At 33.4% G+C, this 19,151-nt stretch overlaps 1 protein-coding gene across 1 annotated transcript; it reads left to right on the forward strand.

The window, feature by feature from the left end:
- The first annotated feature begins 14,933 nt into the window (after window positions 1-14,933).
- Window positions 14,934-19,072, forward strand: LOC133862351 (cucumisin-like). Its single transcript, XM_062298134.1, has 10 exons — window positions 14,934-15,133; window positions 15,346-15,434; window positions 15,790-15,884; window positions 15,990-16,233; window positions 16,320-16,830; window positions 17,143-17,246; window positions 17,546-17,761; window positions 17,852-17,963; window positions 18,054-18,267; window positions 18,351-19,072. Exons 1-10 carry the CDS (start codon window positions 15,041-15,043, stop codon window positions 18,869-18,871), a joined length of 2,199 nt encoding a protein of 732 aa, XP_062154118.1. The 5' UTR covers window positions 14,934-15,040; the 3' UTR covers window positions 18,872-19,072.
- The last annotated feature ends 79 nt before the right edge of the window (window positions 19,073-19,151 follow it).

The raw sequence follows: 19,151 nt of genomic DNA on the forward strand, positions 1-19,151 counted from the left end.
TAAAGATTCTACTTTTAATTTAAATAGCATATTACCCGCATTATGCACATTTTTTTTTTCATCCTAATTTTTTGTTATAATAATTTTTTTATATATATTTTATAATTTAATCTTTTATATATTACACGGGATTACTAGTATTCACAGAATCACAGCTGGGAATTCAATTTGATCTCAATATTCCATACCTCACAAGCGGCTATATATGTTTGTAATATATATATCTTAGAAAATTATATCTTCGATCAACAAAATTCAATTCAAAAGTTTTTTCAATATCATATGATCCATCACTAAGAAACAAAGTGGAGGATAAAAGTTTACACAAAATAAAAGCAAAGTATTAAGAAAATATAATGAAGTTTGATGAATCAGAATATCCAGAGATGTATGTACGCATCAAGTAAAGCTAGTAAATTCAAGGGGAAACTTTACTTGCAGTCTTGCACCTTTGATGTGCCATGGATGTTGTAATGTTGACATTGAATTATCAAAAATTGCAATATAGATATTTAATTTTTCAGCTATTTTTAACCTCACTTTTATCGATAAATTTTGTATTAACTCAAACCACTAAAATGTAAAATGACTTTTATACCCTGTAAAATTTATAAAATACAAATTTGGAAATTTACCTTTAATTAAAAAAGTTTGTTTTTTTTTTTTAAAAAAAAAATAAAAAATAAAAAAAGGTAAAACAACATGAGCTTAAAAAAGAAAAAAGCGGACCCACTACTTAGCTGTCGGTCACTATACCCACGGCGTGAATGTCCACTTTTTTGTTAATTTTAAAAATATTGGGGGTATATATAAACAATAAATTGCGACCGGCATGACTCCAATTACATCCTGACATACCAACAAATTATGATTGAATGAGACAGGATGTAATTAAAAAAAATAAATTTAATCATTTAATCAATACTATAATACCGTTGTTATGCTTTTATACCATGCAAATGAGACTTCTTGTAGCATTTTTGTGTGAATGGAACCTCGTCCAACTGCTTATTGCCTTGCCCATATACACAAATATATAACTATATTAGTTTGCGAGACATGTTATATGTACATTTTTTGTACATCTCTTTTCTAAATCAATCATTAATTGGATCTGTAGGTCGGGACTTACATGTAAGTCATTGTGGGTCCTACAAATCTAATGATTAATTTAAAGTGATGTACAAAAAATGAATAATAATAATTTCTCTAAGCCTACATGCACAATATCATTGGTAGAATATAAAACCTGTTAAATCGTATGAGACATTTGGCCGTGAATAAAGTGGAAGGAATTTGCCTTTTGGTCATTATGAGAAGTTGACTGGCCAACAAGAAGAGAGAAGGCTAGACCGAGGGGGAGAAGCCATGAAAGACTAGAAATTTTGCTTGCCATTGGAGGGTTATTTATAAAACTTGGCTATCGCTCGCGTTTTATGTAGGTATCTTCATATAGACCTACCTGTTTGAAACAACTGTACGTATCCCTCATCACTTGTTTCTTAAATTGCTTGAATTTATGTATTATTTCGGCAATTTAATAATAAATATTTTAAATATGAGTGATAATTTGTATTCGCGTGTTGAGTTCGAATTGTTTCGAGTTATGGATATAAGACTATATAAGTTAACTCTAACCTGACTCATTTAATTAAATTTGTCAGATTCCTCAACCCTAACTTGCTAATTTTGTATCAGGTTCGAAGGTCATGTTGAAAATTGCAAACCTTGGATATCACGTGTCGAGCTCGGATCGTGTCGAAGTATGAATAGAAGATTATATAGATCAAATTATTCAAATTTAACTCGACTCATTTAATGAATTAAATGGATAATATCAATCAATTTTAATAAGCTAATTTCATGTTGAATTCGATTCGAATTCACTTATTATGTAACAAATTGCCAGCCTTAATTCATTCCCATAACACGATAGTTTTCTTGGCCGACCCAAAAGGAAATTAAAAAATGGATATGATCTAGAAGATGAGAAGGAGATGAAGGTTGTGATTCAATGCCCAACGTGGGAAGTGGTGTGTTGCATTTGGCTGGAGATTAGTCTGTGGATCTTAGGTTGGGCCTCTACACTCAGCACACCCTATTTCTATGGGGCTAGCCCAAAGTACTGCTATGCCAAAAGATAAAACTGGATACCCTGATTTAAAATAAAAAAAATAAAAAAGGTGGCTAGCAAGGAGTGTCCTCCGAGCCTGCCCCAAATTTGGATGGGGTTGGCTGCGAGCCACCCCTAGCCACCTTTGGGTGGCTTAGGGGCCACCCTTTTTTTTTTTTTATTAAAAATTTAAATAATTTTAAGGTTTTAATTTTTTTAGTTTTTATTAGAAGTGACACGTGTCGTTATTTTATTGGCGTGGACGTGGCATATTAACATAATCTATCAAGGGTTTTGACAGAATTTGATTGCATGGAATAAATTGTTTTTTTGGCATACCTCAGACAGAAACCTCTAAGTTTATTTAATAATAACACATGGAGCTAATTGTAAATTAAAAAAAAATAAAAAATAAAAATAAAAATTCCACACACACACACACAAATTGAATTTGCATTTTTTCTTTTCTTTTTTAATAGATCCCTCAATTTGATGCTGAGATCGTAGACTTTCGGAAGGTGTTCATTTTACTATTCCTCAGCGATATTGGGCCGCCCAAGGAAAAGTCTCATGCTATGATGGGTCTTGTGCACTGGCCTAGGATCAGTTGGGCACACGTAACATGGCCCATCTAACCCAGATTGCTATGATGAGCCGGGATACATATATTCGGGTCTTTGGGCGACTTTCGGGTGGGCTTTTCAAAACATAGTCGCCATCTTGAAGGAGTACTCGTTTTTCGACTGGGCCGGGCCAGGCCAGATCGAGCAAAAAAAGTTTTGACTTCCAATCTTCTAATCTTTATAATTTATTTCTGCGTAACAGATTTTCAATGATCTTTTCACTGGAGGCAAGCTAAACTCAAGTAAAAACCTGTTCGCGGCCATCTCCAAACAGAGAACAGACCAGACTGGCATGAGATTCAAATTTGCAATTGACAAGACTAATCATCATCAAACCCAAATAATTCCTAGTATCAAGTTGTTTGTATCTTATTTAGGCCATTTTGATGTTTAATTGTGGCTTTCACTGCCTTCATATTTTGGAGGGTTAGTTGTAAGTAATACACCATAATCTTGAAGACCGATTTGGGAGGCCGGACGAGTCATTGGAGTAAGAAATGGTGGAATGGTAAAACTATTCATTTAGGTGCAAAATAAAGAGAAAAATAGAGACAATAGCACACATAGAATTTGTGTGAGACAGAGATAATTAATAGCACAAAGGAATGACCTCCAATGGCGCAATTAACTTGGCTCCTTCCTTACTCTTCACTCACTCCATCCATGACACCTTGAACTAAGAATTAGTGTAAATTTTTCGTTCTAAATATGAGTCACTATCTCGAACATGGAAAATGAGTAGGGAAAAACACCAATTAAGGGTAAATTGAATATTTTTGTATTCCTTCTTCCTTTTACTTTCTCCATTTCTTCCATTACCGGCCAATTAAACAAATGGAAAATATCATTTCACTCTTCATTTTTCATCCTACCCTATATTCATCTCACTTTTGTATTCTACCATTCATTGTTAACAAAAACAAATAGATATGAATTATTTCTTAATATATTTTAATTTTCAACTCAAACACTTATAAAAAAGAACTCGACATTCTTTTAGATTGATATTAAAAATCATCTATGATTGAATCTATATTAAATTTCGTAGCAATTCATTTTTCGACATACAACATTAAAGAATCAGTCAGAAATTCATATTTAATTTTGTTGAGAAGCCTAATTTTTACAATATGCATGACTGTAATTCTCGTTATATAATTGCAGTATGTATAAACGGAAAAAGTAATCCTACTTTGCTGTTCTTGTTGCATTAAAAAACTCTTTTACCGTACTCTCCGAGGCTATTGCTCATCCATAAAAAAAATTTGAGTTTGTCTCTCTTAACATCAATTAGTTTTAGGTGCAATGCTAGCTCACTCTGACAATCATCTCAAAGTTGATGTAACTCTAGTGACTAACGTGTGACACGGGAAAGCACAAGCACTACAAAAAAATGGCTAATTCTAGTCCCTTTTTTTCTAGATGGTTTCAAAAACCGTCTAGAATTATAGTTTTACAGTCGGTTTAATAAAATTGCCTTTAAATTTTTAGAGATGGTTTCAAAAAAACTGTCTGTAACATTTTATTTATTTATATTTCTGTTTTTTTTTTTTCCTGTTTCTTTCTTTTTAAAACAAAAGCCATCGATCTCTCTCTCTCTCTCTCGTTCTTCTTCCTTTCTCTGGCCGGCGATTGAAGACGGGCGACAGGATCTGAAGGGTTGGCGGGATCGGGACGATAGGATCTCATGACTGTAGAGAGTGGGGTTGTGAAAATTTTTGGTTTAATTTGTGAAGGATTTGTGAAAATTTTTTGATTTGTGAAGGCTGGATTTGTGCAGTGGGTTTATGAAGGCCGGATTTGTGCAGAAGCTAGGCTCAGTGTGGGAACGCTATCTCCGTTGTCGACCCGGCGGCACTGTTGACGAAAATGAAACGAGACAGGAAAAAAAAAAGAAATTCTGGAAAAGAAATAAATAATTAAAAAAAGAAAGAAATACTAATTAATATATATATATATAAAGAAATAAATCGAAACAAAAAAAAAAATCTGAACGGTTTGGTCCCAAACTGTCTAGAACTAATTATGGACTGTTTTCTCAAACCGTCTAGAATTAATTATGGACGGTTTGCCTAAATTGTCCATAACTCGGATTAAAGACCCATTTTTCTAAACGGTTTGAAATTATCTGGACTTTTTTCCAGACGGTTTTTTGTAATTTCTGGTCGGTTTCAAACCGTCTAAAATTCCAAATTTTTTTGTAGCGAAGAGAATTTGTTTTTTTTTCCTTACAAAAATCCAAAGCCATCTTGAAAAAAATCTATGCATGCCACCTTATAAAAGTTGAGAGCCTACTAAACCAATAAAAGCTAACCAGATCATGTGAGCAAATTGGAGTCGTCCAACTAAGAAGTTTGTTTTACGCTTTACCATCTTTTCCCTGGATTCAAACTCGGTGGTACGTAAAAATATATTTATCTCATGCTGCAATGTGAAGTATAAAAACATCACTACTAATAATTCGTTTAAAATTCTTTTACCGCTTTTGTTGACAATTGTGTCACATAACATGTTGATTCAATTTTGATTTTAAACATCACATTACATTTAGGAGAATACAAAACTTATAGAATTACTCCTCCAATTTATATGCCGGACAAGTTATAAGAAAATTGTAAATCAGTTATAGATCTAACATTTTTCAATAAAATATTATTAGAAATATGGACATTTTTTTTAATATTTGTGAGCTGATAGAAAAATAAAAATAAAAATTAGAAGCAGTGGTATCCCTGATTATTGGAATTTAATTGATCAGATAAGAGAAGCTGTCTTAGGAATAGGAGTCTCTGTCAATGTGTCATTATTAAAGTGCACTTGGAAGTTGGAAATTAAATCAGCTTTTAAAACCAATTTTCCAACCTTGACTTGACTTGATCCAAAATTTGATTTTTATGGAAAAATGAACTGATTAAAAACTTGAGCACAAACTGAACCGTAAAGAAAAGGTTAAAAATGTGCAACTCCCAACTGTTAGTTCTTTTTCATGTAAGAACTTTTTTTCTTTGATTTTCTCTTTATTATTATGTTTTTGACAACTTTATGTAAGAACATTTTTCTTTGATTTTTTTTTTTTTTGGTATAATATATACTACGTAAGTCTATAGTAGCACCGCATAAAATATTATTCGAGTATTCCATTTAACGGCTTAATATCTTAGTCGGGCCATTACAGTTCTCAATGAAATGATTCCAAGCGAACCAAAAAAAAAAAAAAAAAAAAAATACTGCAAAATGAGAAGCTTCTTTTCAATTTTTCTCAATGTTTGTTTGTAAAACAAACGTGCGACAACAAAAGAAAAAGAAAAAAAAAAGAGAGGATTAATTCCAACCATAAAAATATATAGGGTGAACTGGTTTGATTACAAGAGTGACTGTATATATAGGACGAGTAATGAAAGAAAAAAGATTCATGTTTTTCTAATGAAAATTTAAAAGTCAAATCAACTTTGTAAATAAATAAAAGAGACACGGGGTCTTCCTTCTAGTATTACTCTTATAGAACTAGGTTACTTTCAATTCTTGGAAATTTTGCAACGAGTGTTCAGGAGAAAGAATAACGGACGAAAAGGCACTTAAATCAGCATTTTATGTGGGAAACTTAAGGGTGAAAATGCGGTTATTCTATTTTTTTTATAACTGCAACCGCTCTACCTTAAGCAGTTAGCAGTTATAAAATAACCATTGTATGCCAGTTATTTAAAGCTATAACCGCATTGCATAATCGCTTTTAAATTTAAGACATTTTGAGCCTATTTTAAGGTGTTGACTGTTCTTTAGACCTCTTTTTTGGGTCTTTTTTTGTTTTTCCAAATGTATGGTGTCATTTAAAACTCATTATGAAAAGACGTCGTTATATATATATGACAGAAATTTCCTACAAATTAGTTTGTAGGAAAATTTATACAATCCACATATAAGATTGACATGTACTTTCTTTCACATGTGAGAAACACATATACGTTGCTTTAATAGCTCATGTTTCTCAAATGCTTTTTTTAATAGCATTAATAAAAAACAAGTGTTTCTTATATGTGAAGGGACAAATGTCAATCTTATATATAGGTTGTATGAAATTTCCTACAAATTAGTTTGTAGGAAATTTTTGTCTCTCTATATATATATCATTCTTAAATATGGTGTGTCATGTTTGACTTGTGTCGAAATATGAGTATAAGACTATATATATATTAATAATTCGAATAATTTAATTAAACATGGTATAACTCTTAAAACTATTGAGATGTGAAATTAAAATTTTTAGAATAACCCGACTAGGGATGATTCTGCCACTTAGTCTTAACCCACTCATTTTGCTTTGGATTCGTCTCAACTTTGCAAGGCACCGCAAAAAATTGCCAGCCCTCCCTAATAAATCTCAATAATGAACTTTTATTTATTTATTTATTTATTTATTTGAGTGATGGAAAGGAATTATAGGGTAAGATATTTTCTGCTCTTGATACTTATAGAAGAGAGAATGAAAGATTTTATAGAGATGGTTTTAAAAAAACAAGATTAAAAGTGGCCCTTAATTAAAACACGTGCGCAAAAATTGTCACAATCATGAACTGGTTTTTTTTTTTTTTTTGAAACAGACACAATCATGAAATTGAAGCAGCAGCGTTCGTACCAATTGGTTTTGTACTTGATCGAATGGGGTCACGACCTTTGTCCTTTGGTCTCCTTTAATTAAATTAATTTGTAGCAAACTTTGTCGTCACATTCGTTGTCTAGCTGTTTAAAGAAGGAAAAGGAGAGGAAGTTTTCCTATAGGTTGGAAAACAGAGCAACTTCAAAATAAAAGAAATGAAGTTTAACAAGGGATAAATGTAAAATTGGCTTAAGAGGTTAGAGGTTTTGATAAAATAGCTCTTTGAGTTTTAAAAAAATATTAAAAATTTTATGGATAAGAAAATTAAAAAGAAAAAAAAAAGTCTTTATCATTAGAAAAATTAACAGAATCTGTTAATGTGTTATATTATCACCAATCACTTATAATAAAAAAATAAAAAATTAAATTATTAATATTAATCACTTATACTGTAATATTGGTACTGATATGACATATTAAAAAATTCTGTTAACATTTCTAACAGCAGTCTGCATGAACCTAATCGTTTTTGTTAATCACTTTTTGAAACCTCAATGAAGTACTTGTCAAACTCCTAAACCACGTAAACCAATTTTGCATTTATACTATTTAACAAGGAGAGACAGATTGTTGCTCCTTAACCCTAACCAAAAGGCTGTTTTTTTTGGGTCAAATGGAAAAAAATAAAATAAAATAAAATCCAAAACTATCTTGAAAAAATATATGCCACCTATAATTACAAGAGTTAAGAGCCTAAACCAATAAAAGCCAACCAAATCGTCTGAGAAAATTGAAGTCGTCCAACTAAGAAGTTTGTTATAAGCTTTACCATATTTAATTTCCTGTTTTCAAACTTGGTGATAAAAATATATTAATCTCATGCTGAAATGTGAAGTAAAAAAACATTAGTAATGATAAATTTGTTTATAATTTTTTTACCTGGCCTCTTGTTGTCACGTGTTGACGTATGTCTGAAAATTACGCTAGTCACTAAAAAAATTTAACACCCTCTAATTTATATGCTCAGGAAATTGTAAAAAAGTAGTAAAAGATCTATTTTTGTTTATTTTTATTTTTTAAAAAAACCACTTATTCGAAATATGGACACTTGTTCTGATTATTGTAATTTGATCACATAAAGAGATGCTATATATCATTGTAATAGAACATTATTGAAGTGCATTTGGAAATCTGCTGACACAGACATGTCTCCAAAACTCATCTCAATTTGGTTGACCTCAGGTCGTCGATCTCTTAGCTGTTGAAGTCATAATTTATGTGGAATTTGATTTCCATGAGAAAATGAACTTTAGAACTTATTTTTTTTATTATTAAAAAAGTAGAGAGAACAATTAGAGTTGTTATTTTAATTAAGCGTGACTAAAATATTAGTGAAATCTAAGACAATTAATACTAATTAAGTTTGAAGATTTCCATTGTTGGAGTTGAGCCTTCGCTCTAGAACGTACGTACCCAACCAACCACATGAAAATTACCTTGAGGCAATGGAACCATCGTCACCGACAACAAAGAGCTTAAAAACTCGAGCAAACATTAAACCATAAAGAAAGAGATAAGGGTAAAAGTGTGGAAGTACTCTCAGCGCTCTTTCGTGTAAGAACTTGTTTTCTTTTGATTTTTTCTTTTGGTTTTTGTATTTGACAATTTATGTAAGAACCTTTTCCCCTGAAAAAGGATAAGAGTGTGCATTTTAAAAAAAAATAAATAAAAAAATGAAAAGGATAATATATGCGAACTATTTAGTGATTTTTCGTGTAGGAGCTTTTTTTTCTATTGGATTTTTTTTTTAATTATATTTTAATAATTTTTTTTTACTTTTTATATTACATTAATTATTTTTAAATACTTTTTTGTTCTCTTTTTTATAAAAAAAATAAATCAAAATTTCTCTCTACTTTATATTAGACCAATAACTTTTTATTACTATCTTTTTTTTTCAAAAAAAAAAAATCAACAATCCAAATATTTACCAAACACAACCGATTGACTTGCATACAATTAATGGCGTAAACTTGACAAGTTTGTGGAATGGATATTCCTCGGAATCCTCTGTTATGAAAACATCCAATTAATGGCGCTTTCTCCAGTGTTGCATGTTTCATGTTTGTGTGTGGCTCTCATTCCTCGCCCCTTTCTATTCTTTTGCTGTTAATGAAGCCTTAGATTGCGTAGAAAAAAATTCCTGACTTAGGAGTCTGTGCCACCATTAAAGTGCATTTGGAAATCAGCGTTTTTAAAACCAATTTTCCAACCTTGACTTGGAGATAAGTCTCCAAAACTTATCTCAAATTGGTTGACCTCAGGTCGTCTCTTAGCCGTTGGAGTTATAATTTATGGGGATTTTTATTTATTTTTTATTCTTTTAAAAAAATTTAATGCAACTTTATTTCACAAAAGTAGGGTTACAAGGTAAGAGGGGATTGGACGACTAGAATTTCTACTTTAATTAGGTGCGACCAAGACATTAGTAAGATCTATATTAATCAAGTTTGAAGATTTTCATTATGGAAGTCGAATTCTCATCCTAGTACTTGCCTATCTAATCACATGAAAATTATCTTGAAGCGATCGAATAGTGGGGGACCACCTTGCCACATAGGCAAGGTGGTGAAAAGTTGTATATTTGGATGGCATTGAATCATTATTCTTTTAAAAATAAATTAAGGCGAGGGACCACCTTACCACATAGACAAGGTGGTGAAAAGTTGTATATTTAGGTGGTAGTGAATCATTACTCTTGATCAAAATGCAATAGTAATCAATTATAAATCCAATGATAAATTTAAAGTCACATTATTTTTGGAGAGACACAAGAGAAACTTTTAATATAACTCCATCCGACTAGTCAATGTAGTTAAGGATTTACTAAGTTGTTAGAGAAGTAATTCTATTAGTACATTAATGCTCCGTTTGTTTCGGCGTAAAATGATTTCTGGAAAATGATTTCTGCATTTTCCGGTGTTTGGTAGGGGCGAAAATAATAGTCAACCGGAAAATGATTTCTGTTTGACCAAAAATGCTTAGTAAATTTCGGAAAATGATTTACGCTTTTTAAAAGCGTAAATCATTTTCCGAAGACGCCAGACACAGTCGATCTATTTTAAACGGCACAGTCGACCTTCACGTTCAAGCAGCCGACCACCATCGAAATATTGTCGGTATCGGAATCCAACATCCGTTAATGTCGCCGGAATCTGGCGACGGAATCCGGCCACCTTCGCCGGAATCCGGTCAGCCAGATTCCGGCGACGAACTGACCGGAATCCGGCCATCTGGCCGGATCTGGCCAGAGAGGCCGGATCTGGCCAGAGAGGCCGGATCCCGGCCGGCCCTGGCCAGGGAGGCCGGCTGGCCGGACGGATCTGGCCAGATCCGGCCATCCTGACGGGATCCGGCCTCTCTGGCCAGATCCGGCCAGATGGCCGGAATCCGGCGAAACCGTCGGATTTCGGCCACTTTCGCCGGAATCCGGCTATCCCAGATTCCGACGAAACTGTCCGGATTCCAGCCTTTATCTCGAATTCTAGTTATATTAGCCGGAATCAGGTGAAAATAGTCAGAATCTAGTCGGTCAGTAACGGAATCTCGTCATCGATGATTTTTATATTATTTTACATTAATATTTTTATGTTGCGAATAAAAATTGATTTTTATAAGTTAATATGATTGAATAAAAATATAAAAAAATATTTGCGATTTTCCGTACGCGCCAAACACCGGAAAATGCTTTCGACGGAAAATAGCTTCCTGAAAAATGACTTCCCTGAAATCATTTTACGACGAAAACCATTTTACGTCGAAACAAACGGAGCATAAATGTCCATAAAGTATTTATCAAAAAATGGGGTGGCTTTTAAAATTACAATTGGGCGTGTGATTGATCAAATGCTAATTTTAAAAGCTACCTCATTTTTTGATAGACACTTGGTGTACTAGTAGAATTACTCCGGTTAGAGTGCTCAGCAAAATTAAATGCATAATTTATATTAATAAAAAAATCACCTGCCAGTTATTGAACGCTGCTATTGAATCACCTGCCAATTATTGAAATGCTTGCTATTGAAATAGTCTAATATGACCGTTATTGAATGCTTGCGATTCTGAAATTGAAACTTGAACTTGCTTTATCTTCAGAAAAATATGATCGGTAGAAACTTGGTATTGAATACTTCATTTTTTTTTTTAAAAAATAAAAAATAAAAATATATATATATATATATACACTTTTAAAATAGACAAAATTAAAACCAATATTACAGTTACAAAAAGACAAATTTTAATAAATTTTACCTTTAGAAAAAGACAAATTTTTGAAAAATATGACCATTAATAAATGATGAGTTTTCAAAGATATGATTGTTGAATAAATAATAGAGAAAGATTCTTTAAAAAAAACACTCCAAAATGTGTTGGAAAATATTCTCAATAGTTAGTAAATGGGCCCAAGAGCTCAATTCGGTTCATTCATTATTCACAGTCCTAGAGAACGCTGAATTTAGGTTCCATTACCCGAGCCCATCAATTCATCAAAATGGGCCGGGCCATGAGATCCACCACTCAACAAAGCCAAGCTCACCTGAAAGTAATCTGTAAGGAGCTCATTAAGACTTCGAGGTACCTAGAGGTGTCTCGAACATTAAAGTCCATGTTCCGGATAGCAATCCCACGGTCCATAACGTGGGTGCACACTATCCGGATGTGAGAAAATGCATAGGACGGATATGTGGAGACCCACGTTCCGGAAGACATGAATACCCATGTTCCGGACATGGAGACTCACGATCAGAGAGCTGGTTCCTTTATTTTTAGGGTAAACCAACTCAACTCTTCAATATAAATACAAACATACCTTCAAACTGAAAATTGTTTTAACAAAGTAATTTACAACATATAAACTTACATATTATTCAAAGATATTGCCTTTATCTTTCATTAGTATTTCCTAGAAATTCTTATGAACAATATCCACATTTTACAGGTATATGATTTTAAAAAGAAAAGAAAAATTCACAACAGCTTATTCACCGAAGGAGAATGATATCACCCTCCTTTTGTTTTTTGTTTTTATTTTCCTTGACTTTCAAACCTAAATAAAAATTCCCCCTAGCAATCAAGCATTAGGATGTTAACATAAGCTCAATCCCAGTAGCAGAAGACCGTCGATCAGAGTCCAACGATTTGATCATTGACGAATGCCGTTCATTTTGATTACAAACCAAGATAAATAAATGCTTCATGCCTTACCATTTCCATTTTCCTCTCTCTCTCTCTCTCTCTCTTTCTTTACCCCCCCCTCCCTCTTTTCTTTTCTTTTCTTTTTTTTTTTTTTTTTCACTTTATATATCACATCAATAATTTTTTATTACTATACAAATAAAAAACAAACATACTACAAAACAAAACTTTTTTATTTTTCTATAAAACAATTCTAAACTTTTTTATACTTTATATTATATCAATCACTTCTTATAACTTGTTTGGACTGAATTTTTGGGCAAGGTTTAACGCTCTATTTTTTTTTTTCTTCAAAAAGTTAACTCCAAAACATTTCACATTTTATATCAAATTAATTTCTTTTAACAATTTTTTTTACTTTTTATATCATATCAATTATTTCTAAATACTTTTTTGTTCATTTTTTTTTTTATAAAAAATAAATCAAAATTTCTCTCTACTTTATATTTCATCAATAACTTTTTATTACTATTAAAAAAAAAAAAAAATCAACAACCCAAATATTTTCCAAACACACCGGATTGACTGGCATACGTTTGAAACTTGTTTCCGTGTTTCTGGCGTAAACTTGACAAGTTTGTGGAATGGATATTCCTTGGAATCCTCTGTTATGAAAACATCCAATTAATGGGCTTTCTCCTGTGTTGCATGTTTCATGTTTGTGTGTGGCTCTCATTCCTCGTCCTTTTGTATTCTTTCTCTGTTAATCAGCCTTAGATTGCGTAGAAAAAAAATAAAATAAAAATTCCTGACATCAGGAGTTGTAGACCTATATTAATTGACTTAGAAGTCCGTGTCACTATTAAATTGCATTTGAAAATCAGCTTCCAAATTGGTTGACCTCAGGTCGTCTCTCAGCTGTCGGAGTCATAATTTATGGGGAATTTGATTTCTAAGAGAAAATAAACTTAAAATTAACCTTGTGCACGAACTCAACCATAAAGTGTTAGGGAAAATATTGTTGCATAATAGTTGTTTAGGACACAAAATATACGGGGAGGATTCATATGAGTAAAATTCATCACATGAGTCACATTTTATGTGGTTTGTATATTTATTGTGCACAAGGGGTAAAAATGTGGAACAGTAGGTGTTTTTTCATGTAAGAACTTTTTTTCTAAAAGAAATGTTAGAACTTTTTTTTTTTTGTGTTTTTTAGAGTTCTTCTATACTTGACATAGTACCTTTTTTTTTTTTTAAAAAAAAAAAATATAAATAGAAAAGAGAAATGAAGCTATAAATTATTATTTTTTTTTAAAAAAAAAATTAAAAACAGAGTACTGCAATGTTAGCATAAAAAGATTATAGAAAGACGAGCTCCAACATTTTTATTTTTTATTTTTTTACAACGTTACCGATCTATAAAAACCGGTATATGAATAAGTCAAACTATCATTAATTATCAAAAATGCCACTTCGTTCATATTGGACATTAAAATGGATGGATAAGTGGTGCACTTGACCCACCTCTTTTCTGTCTTTTTTCTTAAAATATTTTATTTTCTCTTAAAAAAACTAAAAGGAAAGAGAAAAGAAAAAATTAAAGGGTGGCCTAATCATCCCCAAAGTCATTTATGATGTTTAATTTGTTTTTATTATTTAATAATTATAATGGGAGAAATTATGTTATTTCAAAAGTAAAAAATGGGGATATTATTGTAAGAAAGACAATAGTTTTCACAGACAACGCACGTGACTACATTTGCATCCATTTTAACGTCTAATGCTAACATAGTGACCTTTTTGACACGAGATAATAGTTTAACGTAATCATATTCCACTTTTTAAAGTTTGGTAGCGTAAATGAAAGAGTGGTTGTTTGTAGGAAATTCTATCGTATATGAACACATTATTATTTATTACACAAATCACCAAAAAAAAAAAAAAAAAAAAAAAAAGAAAGAAAGAAAGAAAGAAAGAAGAAGAAAAGGAAGAAGAAGAAGAAAATCAATATATAAGAGACAAGCTGATTTTAGAAGGAAGTTATGTGTCCTAGCTATATGACTGTTTTAGAATTAAAATGATGCGATAATTCCTTGATTTTTCTTTTCTATAAGTAATTGCTAATCCAAATTAAAAATTAATTTTTACTGTTCTATTATCTCAATTTAATAACATTCTATCAAATAAATAGCATTACTGATGTAAAAATTGTAAAATGGCTTTTAAAACCAGCTGTAACCGGGCATTGGCTTAGTCTTTACGTCGGATTTTCCACTTTGATCGTTGCCTTACAAAACTTTTCACATTTGGTCGACCTCGGTCCACGTCGTCTTGTTTGTTGGAAGTCATAATTGTGGAATTTAATTTCTATAAGAAATGAAATTAAATCAATTTTTAAAGCCTTTTTCGGGTTAGAACTTCTTTCCTTCGATTTTTTTTTCAAAAAAAAATTTATATAAGAACCATTTCTGGCACTTAGATAGATCGCACAAGTTTACAGCTGACACTCCAATGGCAAGCAAAAGTTTTAGTCTTTCATGGCTACTCCTCAGTCTCGCCTCCACTCTCCTTGTTGCTCATTCAGTTTCTGAGGATGACCGAAAGGTAGATATTTCTATAGCTAATGTCTTACAGTACTTCTTATGGAAAGCGTTCTTCTAATTACCCAATTTGATCAGGCCGAATCTCTCAAAAATTAACCCCCCCCCCCCCCCCCCCTTTTTTTTTCTTTTATTAATTAATTAATTAATTAATTAATTTTTCATGTGGGATGATTTAACAGACTTCATTTTCTACCAATAACATTGTGCACGCAGGCTTATATTGTGTATATGGGCAACAGGAAGATGGACGAAGTTTCCACATCATCCCTTCACACAAGCATGCTACAAGACGTCATTGGCAGGTTCTAAAAGCAGAACAATGAAACCATTAGAAACTTGCTATCTGATATATGCTTAATTGAATTTCGAATTATTGTTCATCAGTTCATGATCACTTAATTTGTTTCGAATTGTTCATCAGTTCATCATAACTAAACTAGATCTTTCAAGATCGTACTTAAATTGGGTAATTTTTTCTTAAAACTTTGTTTGATCTATATATACCCGTAATGAGTCGACCATTAGACCTCTCGTAAAGGAAGTACCACTCGACTTCAAAACTTCCCACTCCTATTTTTCTTTTTGCAAATTCAAATTTTTTTTTTTTCTGTAATTTGTACTGTTTGACCTCCAACATATTTATGTACCTGCATTCAGCAATGTTGGACCAGAATCACTGCTCTATAGCTACAAAAAAAGTTTCAGTGGATTTGCAGTGGAGCTAACCGAGCAAGAAGCCCAAACAATGGCTGGTCGGTGAACAAAATCTCCCCCCCAATGGATGGGATTCTTGGAATTTATCAATTTACCCATGTTTTTTATATCTATAATGACATATTGTGACAATGACTATGTAGGAATGGACGGCGTAGTGTCCGTGTTCCCTAACGAACAGAAAAAGCTTCATACAACAAGGTCATGGGACTTCCTTGGATTTCCACAACAAGTTAAGCGATCAGCTGTAGAAAGTGACATCGTTATAGGAGTTCTTGACACCGGAATTTGGCCGGAGTCTGATAGCTTTAATGACAAAGGATTTGGTCCACCACCTAGCAAATGGAAGGGATCCTGCCGAGCCTCAACAAATTTCACTTGCAACAAGTATGAATGTTTACTAAATGCGCACACACACATACATGTAAAAAGAGTCAAAAGCACCACTGAGAAATGCTGTTACACTTCTGCAGTAAAATCATTGGAGCACAATATTACAGTAGCTCTGGAGAATTTGAAGTAACTGATATAAAATCTCCTAGAGACACAGATGGCCACGGGACACATGTTGCATCAACAGCAGGTGGGAACGTGGTTAACATGGCAAGCGTGCAGGGCATTGGCTTGGGAACAGCACGAGGAGCGGTTCCATCAGCACGTATTGCTGTTTACAAAGTATGTTGGACCATTGGGTGTTCTGATGCTGACATTCTTGCGGCATTTGATGATGCCATCGCTGATGGTGTTGACATAATAACTATTTCCGTCGGTGGATCCACTGGGTCATATTTTACCGATTCAATATCCATTGGTGCCTTTCATGCTATGAGAAATGGAATCTTGGCATCAACTTCTGCTGGGAACAGGGGTCCAGGTCTAGCAACCATCACAAACTTTTCGCCATGGTCTCTCACTGTGGCTGCAAGCACTATCGATCGAAAGTTCATCACTGAGGTCCAATTGGGTAACAGCAAGATCTATGAGGTAATCTGAAAGTCCAGCCCCCTGTTTTCTCCTCTGCTATGCATAAAAAGATTGTGTGCAATTTATCCCAAGAAATAAAAACAGTTTAACAATGAAATGCTGACAAATAAAGAAAAGAGTGCTACAAACATGCTTACTGTCAGTGAATGATTCATATTACTCCAAATTGTTCAGTATTTAATATCTATTTAGTTAGTTTCAGGTATATATATATATATAACCATTTGCTTTAATCATGTGGAAATAGTACTCGTGCCTAGAATTAAAACTTCAAACTAATTTGGAGAAATCATTTGCTCCATGCATGTGTAGGGAATTTCAATTAATACATTTGACCCCAAGAACGAAACGTATCCCATAATTTATGGAGGTGATGCGCCAAACACCACAGAATTTTCCTTGGGGCTCCCAGCCAGGTAACTACAAAATCAACAAAAACCCAACATGATTAATTCCTTGTTTGTAAATAATAAGTTTGATGTACGTATAGACGACAAAGGGAATAAGTTTAACCTTTTGCTTGTGTTTGCACAAATCTATCAAACTAGCAGGTGAAATATTCCTTAGTCCCGTTGCGAAATATTTGAGATATTACAGTTTTTACTACGGTTTTCTTACAAATTGACGTGTGATTCAATAAAGAATTAAACAAGTCAGATCTTATGGACTGCCAAATGATAGTTAAAAAGTGGAACTTCTTGTTACAATATTGCAGGTATTGCTTCCCAGATTCGCTGGACAAAAATTTGGTGAAAGGGAAAATTGTACTTTGCGATGGCCTGGGTGACGGGGAAGGGCCATTATTAGCCGGTGCAGTTGGCACTGTGTATCAAGGCCGACGCACTGATGTGGCTTACTCTTTTCCCTTGCCCGCATCTTCCCTTCGCCCGGAGGATGCTGCCAGCGTTTACTTATACATTAATACGACAAGGTATAAATCTAAAATAACTTGGACAATGAAGAAGTTCAGGAAACATGTATATATATACTAAGCCTAAATATGAACGTACACGATCTGCAGGGGACCAACTGCGAGTATTCGTAGGACCAAAGAGCGTAAAGATGCATTTGCCCCCTACATTCCCTCCTTCTCATCAAGGGGTCCAAATCCTGCTACACCCAACATTCTCAAGGTAATTAACCTTGTAATAATCGTATTTTCATTTGCTTCCTTTTATTACTTTTCTCATTAAATATTGGAAACTTCTTTTATTTTGTTGTAGCCGGATTTAGCTGCTCCCGGAAACAACATTCTAGCAGCCTGGTCTCCGATTTCCCCAATTTCTGAAGTGGAAGAGGATAAAAGAGCACTGTCATATAATATACTATCCGGGACATCAATGGCTTGCCCACATGCTTCAGGGGTGGCTGCCTACATCAAATCCTTCCACCCCACATGGTCGCCTGCCGCTATCAAGTCGGCTCTTATGACTACTGGTAATATATGTATACCATATAGTCCCTATTTTTGATAAATTAATGCTTGTATTACTCACTCCCATTTGGTGTAATACTTGCAGCTATCCCCATGAGTGCCGGAAAGAATCCAGAGGCTGAATTTGCATACGGTGCAGGCAATCTAAATCCTCTTCAGGCACCTTATCCTGGTTTAGTATATGATATTGATACGCTTGACTACGTAAAATTTTTGTGTGGACAAGGATACAATACTAAGTTATTACAAATTCTTGCTGGGAACAACAATACCTGTTCCGAAGCTACTAATGGAACCGTCTTTGATCTAAACTATCCTTCCTTTGCCCTAGCCACGCCTCCCTTGGAATCTATCAGTCAAGTTTTCAACCGGACCGTTACAAATGTTGGATCACCAACGTCTACATATACAGCTGTTGTGACCACTCCACCTGGACTTATAATCAAAGTGAACCCTAGCATTCTTTCATTCACATCTCTTGGACAACAGCTATCGTTTGCACTCACGATTGAAGGAAAGATAGAGAGTTCTGTTGTATCTGCTGCTTTAGTGTGGACTGATGGTAACTTTCGAGTGAGGAGCCCCATTGTTGTGTCTGTTCCATGATTCGTGAACATTCTATGCTACATGTATTACTTAAATAATTGAAGCAAAAGCCTGGAAGGAATTTGCCCAATATAGCAGTGGCGGAACGTGTAGGAAAATGGTTGTAATTTTTGAGCCTTTGCTCCAGTTCTTCACTGCATTGTAGTGTACCAAATAACGATTCTGTTTCTAATTTAATGCTCTATTCTGAGTTGTTTTCAACTTTTTTAAAAATCAACTTTTTTTGGTCAAACTGTGATTTTGCCAAAAGCTTAACTACATTTTTAAAAATCAAGTTTCC

Source organism: Alnus glutinosa, chromosome 3, assembly GCF_958979055.1.
Source record: "Alnus glutinosa chromosome 3, dhAlnGlut1.1, whole genome shotgun sequence".
Taxonomy (NCBI): Eukaryota; Viridiplantae; Streptophyta; class Magnoliopsida; order Fagales; family Betulaceae; genus Alnus; species Alnus glutinosa.